Source organism: Camarhynchus parvulus, chromosome 21 (genome assembly GCF_901933205.1).
Source record: "Camarhynchus parvulus chromosome 21, STF_HiC, whole genome shotgun sequence".
In the NCBI taxonomy this organism is placed as follows: Eukaryota; Metazoa; Chordata; class Aves; order Passeriformes; family Thraupidae; genus Camarhynchus; species Camarhynchus parvulus.
In genome coordinates, this window is record NC_044591.1 from 1527071 (window position 1) to 1543921 (window position 16851).

Below are 16851 nucleotides of genomic sequence, written 5' to 3' on the forward strand. Positions count from 1 at the left end.
CATGGACTTACAGCAAGTCTGAAGCACATTATGAATTAAAAGCTCAAGAGATGTGCAGCCACCACAAACACTATGGTTAGCTATGAGATTTTTAAGCTCCTTAATGTCTGTGACACCTTGTTACTCCAAGCACAGTTCAAAATACTTCAGTTAAAAACTTTGCTTGAAAATACTAAGTTTAAAAATTTGTTATTCCTCAACACAGACAGCCAGGTAGTCTTACCAGTGCAGTGACATTTTTGTTCTCCCTCCTCCTGAGTGTATCAAACTGGGAGCCAGCAGCCAGCAATGAAGTGAGGGCTGCATAGAGCTCATCATACTTTGTAGCCCTGGAGAAAAGGACCTCACACACCTGCAGGAGACGAGAAATCAGGACCCTGCTTTGCCAAGCTCTTTAAGCATTCAGAATACCCACAGCCCAAAACCTTGCAAAATAAACTTCAGAGAGAGGTTTTGTTGGGACTGAGGATCAATGGACTGGGGACAAGGAGCAGGCAGGACAGAGAGCCCATAACTCTGACAGCAGCAAAACCCAGGGAGAAGCTGGAGCAAAGTGACGAGAAAACAACTCTAATGTGTCTTTGTCTGAATCCCAAGCATTCCTGCAAATACTACAACAGATCTTCACAGACTTTGCACAGTGACTGCTCTGACATCCAACTACGGGTAAGAAGGAATCCCATGTTATGTGGCCACTCTTCTCCACTTAGTGAAAGATTCCTGGTCCCTCTTTTTAAATCAAGTCTTTCCTTCTTGTCTGTTTTCCCTCACACATGGCAAACCCCCATGGCCCTCCAGAAGGTCTCTACCAGCAGTGCCATACCGTGCTATCCAGACGGTTCAGATCATCCTCAGAAGCTTCTGGAGACAGGATGCAGTAGAACCTGGGCTGTGGAGCAGAGTCTGGAATGTGAGAACAAGAAATAACCTTCAAGTGGCAGTTTAAACAGGCCACATTGTGTTATATCCTCTCGTCCATCCCCACAACCTTGTGCATTGTATGAGCCCTAGCAGATCCCAAGCCAGCTCCATGACATGTTATAAGTGCTCTAACCTGTGGGATAGGCAGCCAAAGCTTTCCTACTCCTACAATCCTGGCAAAATAAACACACGCTTATTTTTAATTACTTGTTGCATACTCCTAGGAGAGAACAACTTTGAATTTTGTTTAATAAAAAAATTCTTGCATTATTAGATGTATTTTTACCTACTGTAACTATGACCATTAAAAGCAGGAAAAGATGCCCAAACCAAGGCACAGAAAAGGCTCTTATTTATCTATAAAAGCAAATCTTGCAATAAAAAATTCCTTACATTTTCTTTCTTACCTGAAGAACAGTGTTTGGTCCAGTTTTCTTCCACTTCTTTAAAGCCATGATAAAGTGGGACAGATGTTCGCCTGCTGCTGTCCTGGGATCCACTCACCCAGCCAATGGGTGGAGTCAGCAAATTATATTGTACCTGAATTAACAAAAAACAAAAAAACCCCCACCCATGGCATCCTTGTCACTGAGGGGTAGGGGGAAAATACCACCCCACAGGGAAAGAACACAAAATAGAAACAGTCCTACTCAAAACACAATATTCCACTCTTCTGGGGGAAGCCCTGGACCCTCCCTGATGGTTTTTATTCTGGACTAAGCAGTTTAAATCCATGGCCAAGCTTCCCACAGTTGGAAAAGCCAGGCACAAAACACCATATCGTCCCATTAATGAGGACAGTCCCAAAAACCCCCACGGTCAAACACTAAATCAAGGAAGTACAAAAAGTATTCATGAAATTAACAGCCAAATACTCCAGATTTTAAATACATGGTGGGACAATCATCCTGTCCTTGCTAGGATTTATTAAGACACCAGTCACACCAGGAATTTACACTCCAACTGAACCTGCTGCTAGGAACCAGCCATAATTAATCATTCCTTGGAACTCCGAGGTTTGGTAACAAACTCAAAACTGATTTACCCACAAGGGTCATGGAAGGAACACACCAAATGAGTGCCCATTTCAGATCCTGCTGGGTGACCAATTAAATATCCAGCTGTCAAAGCCTTACCTGTTCAAACAGGTACACGGGGGCCTTGGAGTACTGGTGCAGCAGGTAGTCAAACACCAGCAGCAGCCGTGCCACGATGAGAGGCACAGAACACTGCTGGGTCTCCATGTTTGCTGTCAGCTCCACGATGGTCTGGATACAGAGCATCATGATGGATCTGCGGCCCCTCTCCGAGAAATTGTGGAAAATGAGCAGCAGCAGTTGGAGATGCTCCACATTCAGATCTTCTGTGTCACTGGGGAGAGTCCCCTGCAAGGCGTTTTGCTTCAGGGTGCCCACAAACCTGGCAACAGGAGAGGAAGTTTGCCAACTTTAGATCCCTCTTTAAAATCTCTTTAACTAGAAATAATTCTATTTTTCTGCTTACTGTTCTAATACTGGCAATTTCACAAATGTTCACTACATTATGCATTGGAATGAGACTGTGTGAGCAATAAAACCTACAGAAATTAAATCAGTGGCAAAAATATTTAGTGGAGAACAGGTACAATCATTCAAATGGAGAAGGGGTGATTCAAACCTGTCCATTAGAGCTTTAAACCACCTAAACCCTATCAGTGAAAGCCAGGTAATGGCAGAGAGGAACAATCTCAGCACCATGCTAACAGGACCTATCAGAAACCTGCTGAAAAGTAAGTGATCTTCCTTCCCTTTTTACAGCCAGCCTTGCTGCAATTCAGCCTCCTCCCCTCTAACTCCTGAGTGCAGGAATCATTTCCTGGGCTCTGGGTGAAGCATTCCCCAGCACAGCAGACTGACCCTCTGCTCCCCCCAGGGATCCCAGATCAGTGAACACACACACTTGGAATGTTGGGGCTAGAGAATTCTCACTTGGCAGGAAATGAGAGAGGTAAGAGATGACTGACTTCCAGCTTAACATAAAATGATCTCACCTTTCCCAGACTTTAAGGCACTCTGGAACATCAGGATCTCCCTGGGCAGTGGCTTTATGCTGCCAAATCAGGAGGAGTCGGGACAGCACAGACAGACTTTGGGGGTGGATGTAGAGAGGCCACGGACCTTCAGAAAAAGGGGCAACTCCCAGCTGCTGGAGAAGTGTGTTCTGGAACAAAACAGGCTTGTTGGAAAGAGGCAAGTCCTGTCTGATGCTTTAATTAACTAAAAGTATGATCTGAGCACACAGTTGACAATAAACAGCAGGGCTCTCAGCTCTGCTCACACAGCAATGCATCTCCTGTCCCAGATACAGGGCAGAGCTACTGAGAGATGCCCAAAGCTGTCACTTCACCACCTAAATACAACAAAGCCTCAACACAAAGGCAGAAAAAATGGCATTAATGAGTTTTTCTCATTCACTGCAATATCAGAGCAGGAGAGACTATGCTACTGTGTTCAGTATCTGTGCATCTGCAAGAACAGCCCTTTGGCTGATCACAACAATATTTGCTTCTTCTCAAATGTAATAAAAAGGCAGATGGATGAAAAGTACAACTGCTTTTAAAAATTAACAAACAACAGAGTGGTTTTTAATACAGTAGAAAACAGCCCACAAAGTATATGGGTTGAATTCAGTGATGGTGAAGCAGATTCATAAACTCCATGAATGACAGGGTTAAGTCAGGTCAGCCCATGACCCTGCAAAGAAACCTAGAGGCTACGAAGTTAGGACATGAAAGCAAAAGGATTAAGTTGATTCTCTCCTGAGAAATTCCAAGGCCTTTTGGCATGAGTCCTGACATCAGAGCAAATCTGTAGGAATGTCTCTTGATAAACTCATGGATAGAGGCAACTCTCCAAGACAAAATACACAAACTCATTTCCTTCTCAGCTTTCATCACCTTCAAAGTCCAATGGATTAGTCTGAATTCTAAATGTTAAGTTTACACTGCAGAGGATGTTTTGTGCTGGATGACTGCAAAGGTTATTCCAATTATGGGACTCAAGATATTCCAACCTGTTTTTGCAGAATATACTCAAGGCCAAATGGAACAACCAACACACTACTCAAGTCGTGGAGAACCCATATAGAGGCAAAAACAGACACCAACACTTCTTCATTTTATTTATGCATTCAACCCCAGCTCACCTGCAGGGCAGGGGACTGAAGATCTGAGGTCACCAAGGAATGGTTGAAGTGATACAGAGCAGCAGCAAACTCCTCATCTGATGTGCCTGTAAGACAGGGATTGAGAGCCCTTACTACCTTTGCTCTCCAGTATTTAAAACTTTGACATGAAACTAAAAATAAGAGACACCTCTGGGCTATACCAGAGCTAGGCTTGCTCACTCACCCTTCAGGCCATCCTTGTCCACCTCCTTGATGATGCTCGCCAGCGTGGCCATGTGCTGCTCCGACAGGGACACGCTCAGGTAGTTGCGAATGAAGTTATTCCTGGAGTTCAGCATAGAAGAAGTGATAAAGTTCAAAATGTTTGAGGCTAGGCTCAAAAACTGAAAAGAAAAGAGAAACACACTATAGAAACAACAAAAGCAGAGGGACAACATTAAACAAAAACTAAACCACCAGCAAAATAAATCAAGTCCCTTAAACCTCACCCCCCTGCAGAGAAGGAAAGGTGCACTCATGGCAATCCAGCTCCCTCCACTGTGGTCTGCACCAGGACTGATTCCAGAACTCTCTGAGAACGTTGGAGGCCTCCAACTTCTCCACTGCAGTTCTTATTTTTGTCTTTACCCAGCAGAGTTGGAGCTAAAAGCATTCTATCAGCAAGTCACTCACTTGCAGCTCTGCCCCCATTTTCCCTCTCGCTCTTATAACCCAAACAGATACAATCTCCAGCCTCTGCTTCCCTGGCAGCAAAAATCCTGAGAGCTCCACAGGAAGGAGAAGGAGATGGAGAGGGATCCTTCTCCACAACCACAATGCTCCCTGATTCCCCTGAGCAGAAGCCCCTGCTGTTTCCAGCCCAGCAGTGCCTGGCAGGAGCAGGGTGCCAGGGACAGTGCCTGGCAGGAGCAGGGTGCCAGGGACAGTGCCTGGCAGGAGCAGGGTGCCCCAGCCCAGCAGCCCCTGGCAGGAGCAGGGTGCCCCAGCCCAGCAGCCCCTGGCAGGAGCAGGGTGCCCCAGCCCAGCAGCCCCTGGTAGGAGCAGGGTGCCCCAGCCCAGCAGTGCCTGGCAGGAGCAGGGTGCCAGGGACAGTCCCTGGCAGGAGCAGGGTGCCAGGAACAGTGCCTGGCAGGAGCAGGGTGCCCCAGCCCAGCAGTGCCTGGCAGGAGCAGGGTGCCAGGGACAGTGCCTGGCAGGAGCAGGGTGCCCCAGCCCAGCAGTGCCTGGCAGGAGCAGGGTGCCCCAGCCCAGCAGTACCTCTCCCAGCCCCCTCAGCCCCCCGGGCCAGGCTCTGGCCGTACCAGCTCGGGGTCCTTGCGGCTGGCCAAGATGTTCCCGTTCTCCCCAGCACTCTGCTTGTTGGGGCTCTTCACCCTCGGCGAGCTCTCCAAAGGAGGAGGTGGAGGGGGCGGTGGTGGGGCCACTTTCTCCTTGCTGGGAGAGATTGTCTCTTCAAACCATTGTCCCAGGATTGGCTCACTGTCATCATCTAGCACACAGGGCAGGAAAAACAAACCCATACTGTTAAAAGCAAACACCTCACAAAACTACCCAGCCTGAGAAAGGCCTAAAACAGAATTTCACTGAGCAGCCTTAAGGTGTCTGCTAGCTTCATTTCTTCTGTCCAAATCATAAGGCAAAGCCCTTTCACAGAGGTCCAGCAGGAATTTACACAATGAAATTATTTCCACTCTCCTCTTAAGCAAATACTGTCAAATCCCAGCCACTCAGGCTTCAGTTTACACAAAAGAGTGCAGTCAGCACTACTTCTGCCACACAGACCCTACAAACTGCTCTGTATTCTCAGTGTTACAAGTCATAGTCTGAGAAGGCAACAGCACAGTAGCCAGGTTTCCATTAAATGTGAAAAGCAGTGTAAAATCCTGAGCTGCTGCAAACTCTCCTACCTTGGCTGCTGTCCTCCTCTGTGCTGCTGAAGTCATCCTCATAGTAAGTGTTGGAGTCAGTGGAGGCACTGGCATCACTGCTCATGGAGCCCTTCCTCTGGCGCTGCAGGACACAGGCCTAAAGAACAGCACAACCAGGAAAATTCTGGGATTATAAAACATAATCATTTGAAAATAAGAATAACTTCCTCATGCCTTTTAATTGACTTCTAGCAAATTTGTCTCAACTAGTTTATTAACAGTTTTTCAAGGTTTAAGTTGTACTAAAAAAATACACAGGATGGCTGAAAATAAACAATCTACGCCAAGCTTGTAAGCAACACTTGAAGTAATAGTTCCAATACAAAATCATCTGCTACCAATGCAGCCTTTCCATCTTCCTACTAAAATCACCACTACCACTGAACTTACAAAGAAGTGCATTTCCATTAGCATAAGTTTGTCAAATTTACATTTCTGAAAAGAGGAAAGAGAAAGGCCCTGGCTGATGACTTCTGAAAGAAGAATTGTACATTCTCAGCACAGCCCCAGTTTGTTAAGTGCTGACCATCTGGAGTGGCTCAGCTCCAGAAGTTCTCTAGCTGTGTGCCAGTTCCTACCTTTCTGTAGGAAGTGGAGAGCAGAGTCAGCAGCAGATTAGTGAGTGGCACAGAGTCTATGAGCCGCTGGATCCTCTGGATGGACGTGCTCTGAGCCATGATATCCAGCACTGCTGGAGGGCCATCACTCTCCCAGCCCTGGAGGACAGAATTCCAAATTGAATTGAAAGAAAAAGAAATTGGTAGGAGAACTCCAAGTGTGCATCAGTGGAGAAGGCAGAATGTCTCAGGACAATGTCTGTGCTACCTGCATACCTTGTGCAACGCCTCCACCTGCAGATCTTGGAAAAGAGATGACAGCAATTTGATGGCATGATTTGCCAGCACCACTGACAGCACCCCAAACCCTTGATGCCTGCAGAAACAGAAAGAACAGAATGTCATTTCAGGGGGAAAATAATAAATTAATAAATATTCAATAAAGTGACTGCTTTATTAAACTGGAGACAACAACTTCTCTTCCTTCCAACACTCGGGACTTGAATTGCAAATAGAGATAAAATCTCACGAGACCAACAAGACCCTGCAGTAGCTGCTTGCTGGGGCTGGTCAGACCCCTGGCCAGTGCTCCCTGCAGGGGTGTCACTCACCCTTTGCCAGGTCCCAGCTTGGGAGACCCCACGCCCTCCTTAGTGCGAGCAATGATGTCTCTGACACGAAGAGCAGCCAAGGGATCCTTCTCCTTCCCCTTATCAGCCAAGGCCGTGGGGCTGAGGTTCAAGATGAGGAAGAGGCTGTTCAGCAAACACCAAGCCCCGAGCAGCTGGAAGTTCTGATAATGCTATCGTGCCCAAAGTCATGGGGAAGCGGGGAGAAAAAAGCACCAAAAAGACAAAACACCGTCAATCCAAATGCCAAAGTACACCAGCACAAAAAGGGTGAAAAAATTACTGAGATGGAAATCTTACCTCCCCCCCTGCACGGCGTGAATTGCTGATGGCTTGTCCAATCATTTCATAGATTTCAAGCTACAAATAAAGCCAAAACTATAGTAAGGCACCCCGTCAGACAGCAACAAAAATAAAAATTCAAAATGCAATTGTATTTTACCCTCTATCCCTTTAACTCCTTTACCAGCAATGGCTACGTCCCAAAATCATAGTTGTGATTGCAATGCTAATAAACACAAATTCTGTGCTCTTCACTTGCTGAGGAGGAAAACAATGAACACCCTGTGGTTTACTTACACATTTCTGTACAATAGTAGCAGCATCGTTTTCATAATCTTCTTCTTTGGAGCTCGTTGACCCGGTTCGTACCTGCTGGGTGCTGCCCACATGCAGGATGGCCATGCAGGTGGCCACACTCACACCTCAGGGAAAACAAGTGCAGGGGACACTCTTAGGAAGAGCCAGTCTTGGGACAAAATGTTCCTACTCAGCACATTAAGACATGTGGTATCAAACGTGTCTATCAACCTGATGGAGCAGGGAATGCTCAGTATTACAGTGAAAGATTAAAAAATCTTTAGTACCCTCAAAAGACTGAAGTCTTCCCCTATAGAAACACATGGGAGCAGTTAAAGGAGGTAATGTTTTACCATGTAATTCAATACCATTTTTAAGATAATTGTTAGACTTAAGTGCCACAGCTTGAGTCTCCCCCATACCAATTAAACACTCAGGATTCTGGTGTGCTTAAACCACTCCTGGGAAACAAGGCTGATTTGGGGCTATGACAAATTAAGCTGAAGCCTAAAGTAAAAATGTATTATGCTCTGAATATAGTAAGAAAGAGCAGAAATTACAGGCTGTTAAGAAAATGTTGAGTCAGTCTTTCTTAGATACTGACAGGAACAGTCATTCTTTCAGTCATTTCTTAGATACTGACAGAAACAGTGGCAGAACATATCAGTCACAGCTTCAATATTAACCCAATCACCACAGTGTGCTGCAGAGCTTCAAATTCATGAGGAATACAGACTACTTGTGGGCTGAGCCTCAAACATGCAGGTAACAAAGCACAGCCAAAAGTTCCAAAAAACTACTGGAGATCCACTCACCTGCATAGAGACAGCTAAGAGCAAGAACAGTCACATCCTGAAGACGTGTGGGTGTCAGGGGTTCCAGCACGGGCAGGGACAGCGTATCCAGAGCCATGGTGACATCGATCACCAGCGAGTGGAACCTGTGGGCAGGACACAGGGTGAGCCCTGGGCAGACACAGTGAGCTCCCCTGGGGCCAGCCCAGGCAGGGTGGCACTGACCCGTTGCGCACGGCCGTGGCGTCGGCCACGGTGGCCGGCATGATGAAGAAGGAGTTGGCGGACACGGCGTCCTGGAAGCGGTTGATGTAGCGCAGGAAGTAGGGCAGGTTCAGGCACACGCGCAGCAGCTTCCCGGAGCCACCTGCCAAGCACAGCAGCGGGGCTGTGTCACTGCTTCAGTCAGCCCTAACGGCCCTCAGTCCCTGACTTAATTGCTCTTGGTGGTGAGAAAATGCCACCGGAGGTGAGGCAACAGGATAAAGAGTGCTTTACAACAGCTGTTGCTGAAGTGTGCAGCCCACACTTGTAAACGGGGGTCACCAAGCTCTGTGTCCATGTTACAGAACACACCAGGTGCAGCTGGTGGGACTTGAGGATCCCAAAGATCTCTTCCAACACTAACAATCCTGTGATTCTAATCCACATCTACTCAACAATCCACCCCATGAGAGGTATTTCATACTGTCCACCTAATTTACCCCTCCAAACACAAGTACACTGAGCTCATCTCTGCAATAAAAACTCCATTCCAGCCTCAATCTCCCTTGGTGACTGACCAGGTAACTCAGGGAAGCCTTTAGGTCAGAGAGTTTCTTCCCACTCAGAGCTGTGAGATGTAACACTGGAGAGACATTTTTCCAGTACTTTTTTAGCCCCAAGCTAGAAAGCTGATTCTCACCAAGTTCTTGCAGGCTGGCCACATTCTGAGCAATGAATATGCTCTTGGTCTTTGTGGCAGAGGTTTGATCTGTGGCAGCTTGATCCTCGCTCTCTCCTTCCACCTAAAGCAAGCACATACTAAATATATTATGGAAGCACTAAAAATACACAGCATTTTTCTAAATAAGTAATCTTAATTTCTCTTAAGTATTTCTCTAAGTCTCTGATACAGAAGCAAGGTGTATCAGCAGCACAACTCCAAACAGCCATGGATGTCACTGAATGCTGCATTCCATGAGGAAACAAATCCAGTATTGCCAATGCAGCACAAACAGTATTTGGTTCTTTGCCATTTATCCCATGCAAGCAGGCTTTAGGTACTTAAGGAAGGTTCTCTTTACACCTGTATCAAAAAGTACCACTTACAGCCCTCTATCCATCCCTGCACTGTGTTAATAATGTTGAAATTCAGACTGTTTCTGTTTTAGAGGTTTTTTTACCTGTGTCTCTGTTGTGATTGATGGTGATGACGAGACTCTGGGATTAAAGACTGATGTCAATTGGTTGAGGAAGTTCATCTGCACTTCCTTCTGTCTCAGCTCTGGGCTCACCGGGGAGGCCAATTCCTTCTGGTCCTCAACTGCAGGGAAAACAACAACCCCCATTTCAGACAGCAAACCTCAGATTCTCTGTGCCCAACTCCAGTGCTGCAGTGAAACACACACAGCTGAAGCCCCTCCCTACCATCAGAGAGGGTTTTGACAGTCTGAGGCAGCTTGGCTGATTTCATCATCGCTGTGAAGGTGATGATTTCTGTGCGGTCCAGGCGGCTGCAGCCCGTGCACAGCCCCTTGATCAGCAGAATGAGGTGTTTCTACAGAAAACAGAGACATCAAGGACCATTTAAACTCTCTCAATTCCAATCCCTCCTCCATATCATTTACTCTAAGCAGATGGATTAAGAGTAATGCAACTTCAGCTGGTGAGGCCACTGCAACAGCTCTGAGCCACCCTGATCTCCCCCAGGGATGGAGACACATCCCTGACTGCAGGTAATCCAGGTCACTGACACTGCCTGTGCTTCCCATGGAAAACACCTGGAAAAGCTGTCTCTGCTGAGACACACGACATTACAGGAACACTCCTCACTGGCCTTCCCTCTTTCAAATATATTTAAGCTTTCCCACAAGACAGAAATACAAGCAGGCAAGAAAACATCTTTAAAAACTCAACAGATAGCTGTGACCCAGGCTGTTGCACAAAACCAAACCAGAGTGCAGGAAACAAACTGAATTAACCAAGGTTTCAGGTCACCTTTATTTTGAGCTGTGAGCCAGCTTTGATTCTGACTATAGAATGCAAAGGGGCAGGAATCAGAGTCTACCAAAGTGTACACCTTCTTTTAAGAGTTGCATTAATTTTGCTTTATGCATTCAACACCAGAGCAGGTATTTCAGAATTGGAGCCCAAAGTCCATCTCCCACTGAGGCTGGCCCAGGAGGCCCAACCCTGTCTCACCTGTGAAACAGCACATGCTTCGTCCGGGTTCTCAAGCCGCAGCAGGGAGAATTCAATCAGGACTTTACAGGCAGCTGCCACTGACTGCAACTGGTTCCTGGGTACTGAAAAAAGCACATCCTTGTACTCACAGTAAGTTTTAAATAGCCCAGTGTAATAAGCTCCTAATGGTGTCAATAAAGCAGGATGCTCTGCAGTGTGGGTACACACTCAATCTCTCCTGCCTAACACAGATGCAATATAAACTCAGCCTCATTACAATGTAACCCAAGAAATGTCAGCAAAGTGAGGATAATTCCTTCTGCCAGACAGGGGAATGCAAACAGATAAAGCAGTTTCCCCAGCAACATTATTTAATGCTGACAGAAGCTCTGAAGAACATGAAACAAGTTCACAAAGCCCATTTTTTTGTTGAAATTGCTAAATTGTCAGCCAAAATAACAGAAAATATTTTGAGTCACAATGTTTTGATCATTAACTCCAACACAGTAACGTAACTACAGAAGCCCTGAATGGTTTGGGTTGGAAGGGACCTTAAATCCCATCCTGTCCCACCCCCTGCCATGGCCAGGGGCACCTTCCACTTGATCAGGTTGCTCCAAGCCCCATCCCCCCAGGCCTTGGACATTTCCAGGGATGGCAGTGTTCTAACTGCTGAAGGATAATCTAAAAATCCTGAACACTAATTTAAACACTTGACCAAAAATTTAATCAGGTCAGTGAATAAGCAGCCAAAAAGGCAATACTGTCCAGGAGTTGGTGGCCAAACACTCCCATCAACAAGCTGCCCTCTCCATCAGAGCTGACATTTCATGGTACAAAAGCCACCAATGCTGGCCCTAAAGTCTCATTCAGCAAGAGGGCAAAAAACAAATACAAAAATCAACAATTCTGATTTACTGCATCCAGGCATTACACAGGAGCAAGAGAAGCAAAGGAACACTTACTGAGGCCACACACAGTAGTGATGTAGTGTGTGGAAAGTGCAACGAAGGAGGAGTAGAAAGGCTCGTACTGCTTGTCGTGGTGCAGGATCTCAGATTCACTGCAAGGGAGAAGGGCACAGAGGTCAGCCAGACCCAGCACAGCAGCAGCACCACCCAGCACCCCAATGTGCCTCATGACAGGGGCAGGGCAAGGTGACAGCTCTGGGAACACAACCCTCGTGTCCTCAGGGCTGAGTCCTCCAGCAGCAGCCACATCATGGCATCAGCACCACTGCCCACGCAGGAACTGCAAGGAAATATTGTGCTGCCAGTGTTTCTCCTCCACAGCATCACAGGTCAGGCTCTACCAGCCACACTCCCTGCCAGAGGCTCATTAACCTTTAAGTTGTTCTAAACTCAGCTGCCCAGAGAGCCTGGACTGTGTGTTCTGCCGAGGCTGGCAGGATTTGCCAGGCCTGGAGCACGGGCATTCCCTTCCCGGCACGGCACCAACTGGAGCCTGTGCAGGGCTGCAGATCAGAGGGATCAAAGCAGAACCACAGCACACACAGGCACAGCACCTGGGACCACCTGGGGGGGTCTGGGCAGGTAAGGCAGAGTCCCTGAGGCTTCCCAGCTACACTCACTGCCCTCAGAGATCAGCCTTCTATGGCAGAGGTGACACCTTAAAGGGGTCCCACCATATCCCAGATGCACACACACGGAGAACACAAACTGCTCTGCCTCCTCACCTACATTTTGCTATTGTTTTCCCTGTGACAAGACTAAGGGATGTGCATATCTGCCTCCTAATCAATCAATTTACTTTCTTTCACGTTTTCATGCAGTGAAACAAACAAGCTGGAAGAACAGACTCAGCTTCACTCTGCCTCTCCAAACCCAGCCAGGCTTCTCCAGCTCTGGCCAGAGGTGATTCCTGGAGGGCAGGTGGGCAGCAGAGGGCAACAGCCCCTGGCACAGGCTGTACCCAGCTCCAGCCACGATTTCACCATTCCCTGCTGACCTGAACATACCCCAGTTTATGCCCAGTCACCTTTCCTTCTTGCACCCTAAACCATCATTTCCAGCTGTAACAGGAGGTGCAGCTAGAAGAGAAACAACTCTGGAACAGAACCATTTCTCCACAAACACGAGCAGAAATAAATACTTGTCAGCTTTGTAGCTTGATTTCCTAGGTCTGAGGTTTTATTTAGTCTGCCTAAAAAGCTGAAGTACAAATAGAAAAATAGAAAATGAAGAGAGGCTTTACTGGAATAGATTCAACAGTGTCACACGACTGAGCTCCAACACCTCAGGCCCAGTTCACCCTCCCTGCCAGAACTGCTCTGGTGAGGAAGGAGCCCAGGGACTGAACATGCAAAGCAGCCTGTGCTCTCTCCTTTTCACACACTCATTCTGCTCACCCTCCTCTCAGGCCCAACTCCAAGCCAGCAGCAGTAGATGTATGTAAGCATTGTTAGGAGAACAAATGAGAACAATTTGGGAATAACAGAGTACAGGAGAGGCTGACAGCTCCTAAATTACTGCATAGGTCAAGCTGTGCACCACACAGTGCCCAGAGGGTGTAAAGAACACAGAGGTGCAGAATGCAGCACCAGATAGGGATTGGGCAATGGGAGGTTTGAGTTTGACTTAAAGACACTGTGGATGTTATGATAATGCAAAGTGGAAGGCAGCAGTCAAGCCATCATCAATCCTTGCAAATAACCACGGACAGAAGATAACAGCTCAATCTGGGATGTGCTGGAGCGTTATTCTGAGCACACAGAGAGCTTTAATAATGACTTTTCAGCCTCTGGACTGTGCTTTATTGCTTAGAGGGGTTTTGCTTCCCAGGGAAGCTCACTGCTCAGGCTGGGAGAAGTCTCAGTGTCATTGTACACGTTAATCAGCACCAAACCCCAGCTCCTGCCTCAGCTCTGCTCCCCAGTCCTGAGCAGCCCCACACACAGCCTGACCCCAATCCTGATAGCCCCATACACGGCCTGGCCCCAGCCCTGACAGCCCCACACACAGCCTGGCCCCAATCCTGACAGCCCCACACACAGCCTGGCCCCAATCCTGACAGCCCCACACACAGCCTGGCCCCAATCCTGACAGCCCCACACACAGCCTGGCCCCAGCCCTGACAGCCCCACACACAGCCTGGCCCCAATCCTGACAGCCCCACACACAGCCTGACCCCAGCCCCACACACAGCCTGGCCCCAGCCCCACACACAGCCTGGCCCCAATCCTGACAGCCCCACACACAGCCTGACCCCAGCCCCACACACAGCTTGGCCCCAGCCCTGACAGCCCCACACACGGCCTGGCCCCAGCCCTGACAGCCCCACACACAGGCTGGCCCCAGCCCTGACAGCCCCACACACAGCCTGGCCCCAGCCCTGACAGCCCCACACACAGCCTGGCCCCAGCCCCACACACAGCCTGGCCCCAATCCTGACAGCCCCACACACAGCCTGACCCCAGCCCCACACACAGCCTGGCCCCAATCCTGACAGCCCCACACACAGCCTGACCCCAGCCCCACACACAGCCTGTCCTTGGGGCAGTGGGCACAAAGCAGCCTCCTCCTCCTCCTGGGAAAGGCACTGCTCCAGGAGAGTTCCCCCTGTGGAAACCCCTTCCCCAAAAACCAGCCTGGAGAGACTTCACAGACCTGGAGTTCCCCTCCACCTTTCCAAGCCAGCATTTCCATAATTTATGTCAAACAATGGCCTAATTTCTGTCAGTTCTTGAAGACACCTGCTAACAGAGGAATACTGGTAATCTGATGATGCTTAAACTTATAAATGAAATACCAGAGTAGTTAAAAGAGGAGTTTGTTTTATTTTGAAAAGAGTAATACTGGTGATTTCCCTGTCATTGCACCAAGTTTATTTAAGGGGAAATCCAGCCACTTTGGGGTTGGCTGACACCATCAAGAGCTGAACAACTGCCTCCTAAAAATAACTTGAAGACATAAAAGATTTTCTGTGAGAAACCTAAAGATAGATTCTTGTTCAGCACAGAAAGGCACAGCTCCAGACAAGTTGTATTTATTCCTTTGTCATTTAGCACACCACACCAAGGCATGAAACAAAAAATACCATCCTGCAAGAGCCCAAATCCTGCCAGACCACCAGACACACAACTCCAACCCCAGGCAGAGCTGCTTGGAGGCAACAAACTGCTGTGTCAAGTGGAAAACAGAGCCAAGGTTGCCTCTAAAGGAGGAAAGAGCCCTCTCCCAGAACTCAAGTGGATCCACTCCAGTGTCCCTGGGATACTCGGATGGAACACTCAACTAATGAACTTTAGGCACAGGGACAGCAGAGCTGCTCGGGGAAAAGTGACACTGGAATGGTCCCTAAAACAGAGTGGCCAAAGAACAGCCCAAACCCAGGGACCCCGAGGGTGCAGCTCCCGGGGGAACAACTGCTCTGGGTGTGCAGGCACAGAACTCCTCCAATCCACTCTTTGAACCTGAAGCATCATCCACTGCACACTCAGCCATTGTACATTAAACAAAACACCTCACGGCTTTATTTTACCACTTCCCTCAGTGCACTGGTTATTTTATGTTTTCCAATAACTTATTGTGGCCAGGGTTATATCTGTAACTGAGCAGGATGCTGTGGCATTCACATCTCGTGTTTTAGATCATAAAACAAACTGTAAGTTGAATTAAGTAGCTGCAGTGGGTACTCTTATGCTCTGACTCCAACCTATGTGGTTAAGACAAGGCAGACTTGATTTGGTTCTGCTTCATTTCGACTTAAAATAGGAGAAGCACTGCAGTGGAAAAGACTTGGACGGAAGTCAGGTCACCCCCGAGCCCGGTGAGACAACACTTCCCACGGCCCAACCAGGCAAACCGTGACACGCCTGGACAAAAGCAAAACCACAAGAACAGTCCCGAAGCCTCTCGGCGGGCGCCTGTCCGAGGTGCTGCGGCCGGGCGAGCACCCTCAGCCCGTTATGGGGCCCGAGGGCACCTCCGGGAGCTCCGGCCCCGGGACAGCGGGAGGAGCCGGGGACGGAGCTCGGGGCTTTGCCCGGGCAGCCCCGCCGGTCACCGGGCACCGAGCCCGGCCCCGGGCCCCTCACACCGGCCGGGCCCCGCCTCAGCCGCCCCTCAGCCGCTCCCGCAGCGGCACCCCCGGCGCTGCCCCTGAGCGGGCGACGCCGAGGAGCGGCAGCCCCCGCCCGCGCTCGCTCACCTCTCGATGACCGAGGCGAGCAGCTGCGGCAGCTCCTTCATGTCGAAGGCCGAGTAGGACGCGGAGAGCAGCGGCCGCACGGCCACGTCCCAGCCGGGCCCGGCCGCGGCCCCCGCGCCGCCCGCCGCCATCTTGGGCTGCGCTGGGCCGGGGCCGCGGCGCGCACAGCGCCCCCTGCCGGCGGGGCGGCGACCGCGCAACGTCGCGCCGCCCCATTGGCCCGCGGCGCGGGCGCGTGCGCACTGCGTGAGTCAGCAACTTTTGGCGCGCGGCGCGTGCGCGGCGCGGGGAAGGCGGGGCGGAGCTCCGCGCATGCGCCGTGCGCGCGCCCCGCCCCCGGGCTGCCCCGGGGCAGGGAGGGCTCGGAGCGGCCCGAGGAATCATCCAAAAACCCCAAAAACACCGAATAGCGAAAAAAACCCGCTTCAGGAGTCCCCCAGAACACTTAAATAAGGAAAACCAACCCCCCACGTAAATAGCAAAAAAAAAACTCCACTTAAACAGCCAAAAATCTCCACTTAAGTAGCTCAAAACCCACTGAAACAGCCCCATGAAACCACTTAGCCCCAAAACCCACCTCAGTGCTCCCCAAAAAAACACCTCAATAGCCCCCCAAGACCCACCTCAATAGCCCCAAAAGCCACCTAAATAGTCCCAAACCCCCACCTAAACAGCCCCAAAACCCCACCCAAATATCCCCACAAAATCTCACCTAAGTAACGCC

General features: G+C 49.2%; 1 protein-coding gene across 1 annotated transcript in view; it reads right to left on the bottom strand.

Annotated features, from left to right (window-relative positions):
* The window catches only part of UBR4 (ubiquitin protein ligase E3 component n-recognin 4), a 90128-nt gene extending 73860 nt beyond the window's left edge, over positions 1-16268 (bottom strand). Inside the window, 22 exon segments of the mRNA XM_030963622.1 lie at positions 224-352; positions 824-903; positions 1329-1461; positions 2058-2340; positions 2951-3120; positions 4105-4190; positions 4310-4469; positions 5388-5575; positions 5994-6111; positions 6593-6730; positions 6848-6947; positions 7183-7373; positions 7501-7560; positions 7780-7904; positions 8595-8719; positions 8799-8940; positions 9478-9580; positions 9959-10098; positions 10203-10332; positions 10977-11080; positions 11924-12021; positions 16128-16268. Coding sequence (XP_030819482.1) covers positions 224-352; positions 824-903; positions 1329-1461; positions 2058-2340; positions 2951-3120; positions 4105-4190; positions 4310-4469; positions 5388-5575; positions 5994-6111; positions 6593-6730; positions 6848-6947; positions 7183-7373; positions 7501-7560; positions 7780-7904; positions 8595-8719; positions 8799-8940; positions 9478-9580; positions 9959-10098; positions 10203-10332; positions 10977-11080; positions 11924-12021; positions 16128-16258 — 2934 coding nt within the window. The 5' untranslated portion in view covers positions 16259-16268.
* Between the last annotated feature and the right edge of the window lie 583 nt (positions 16269-16851).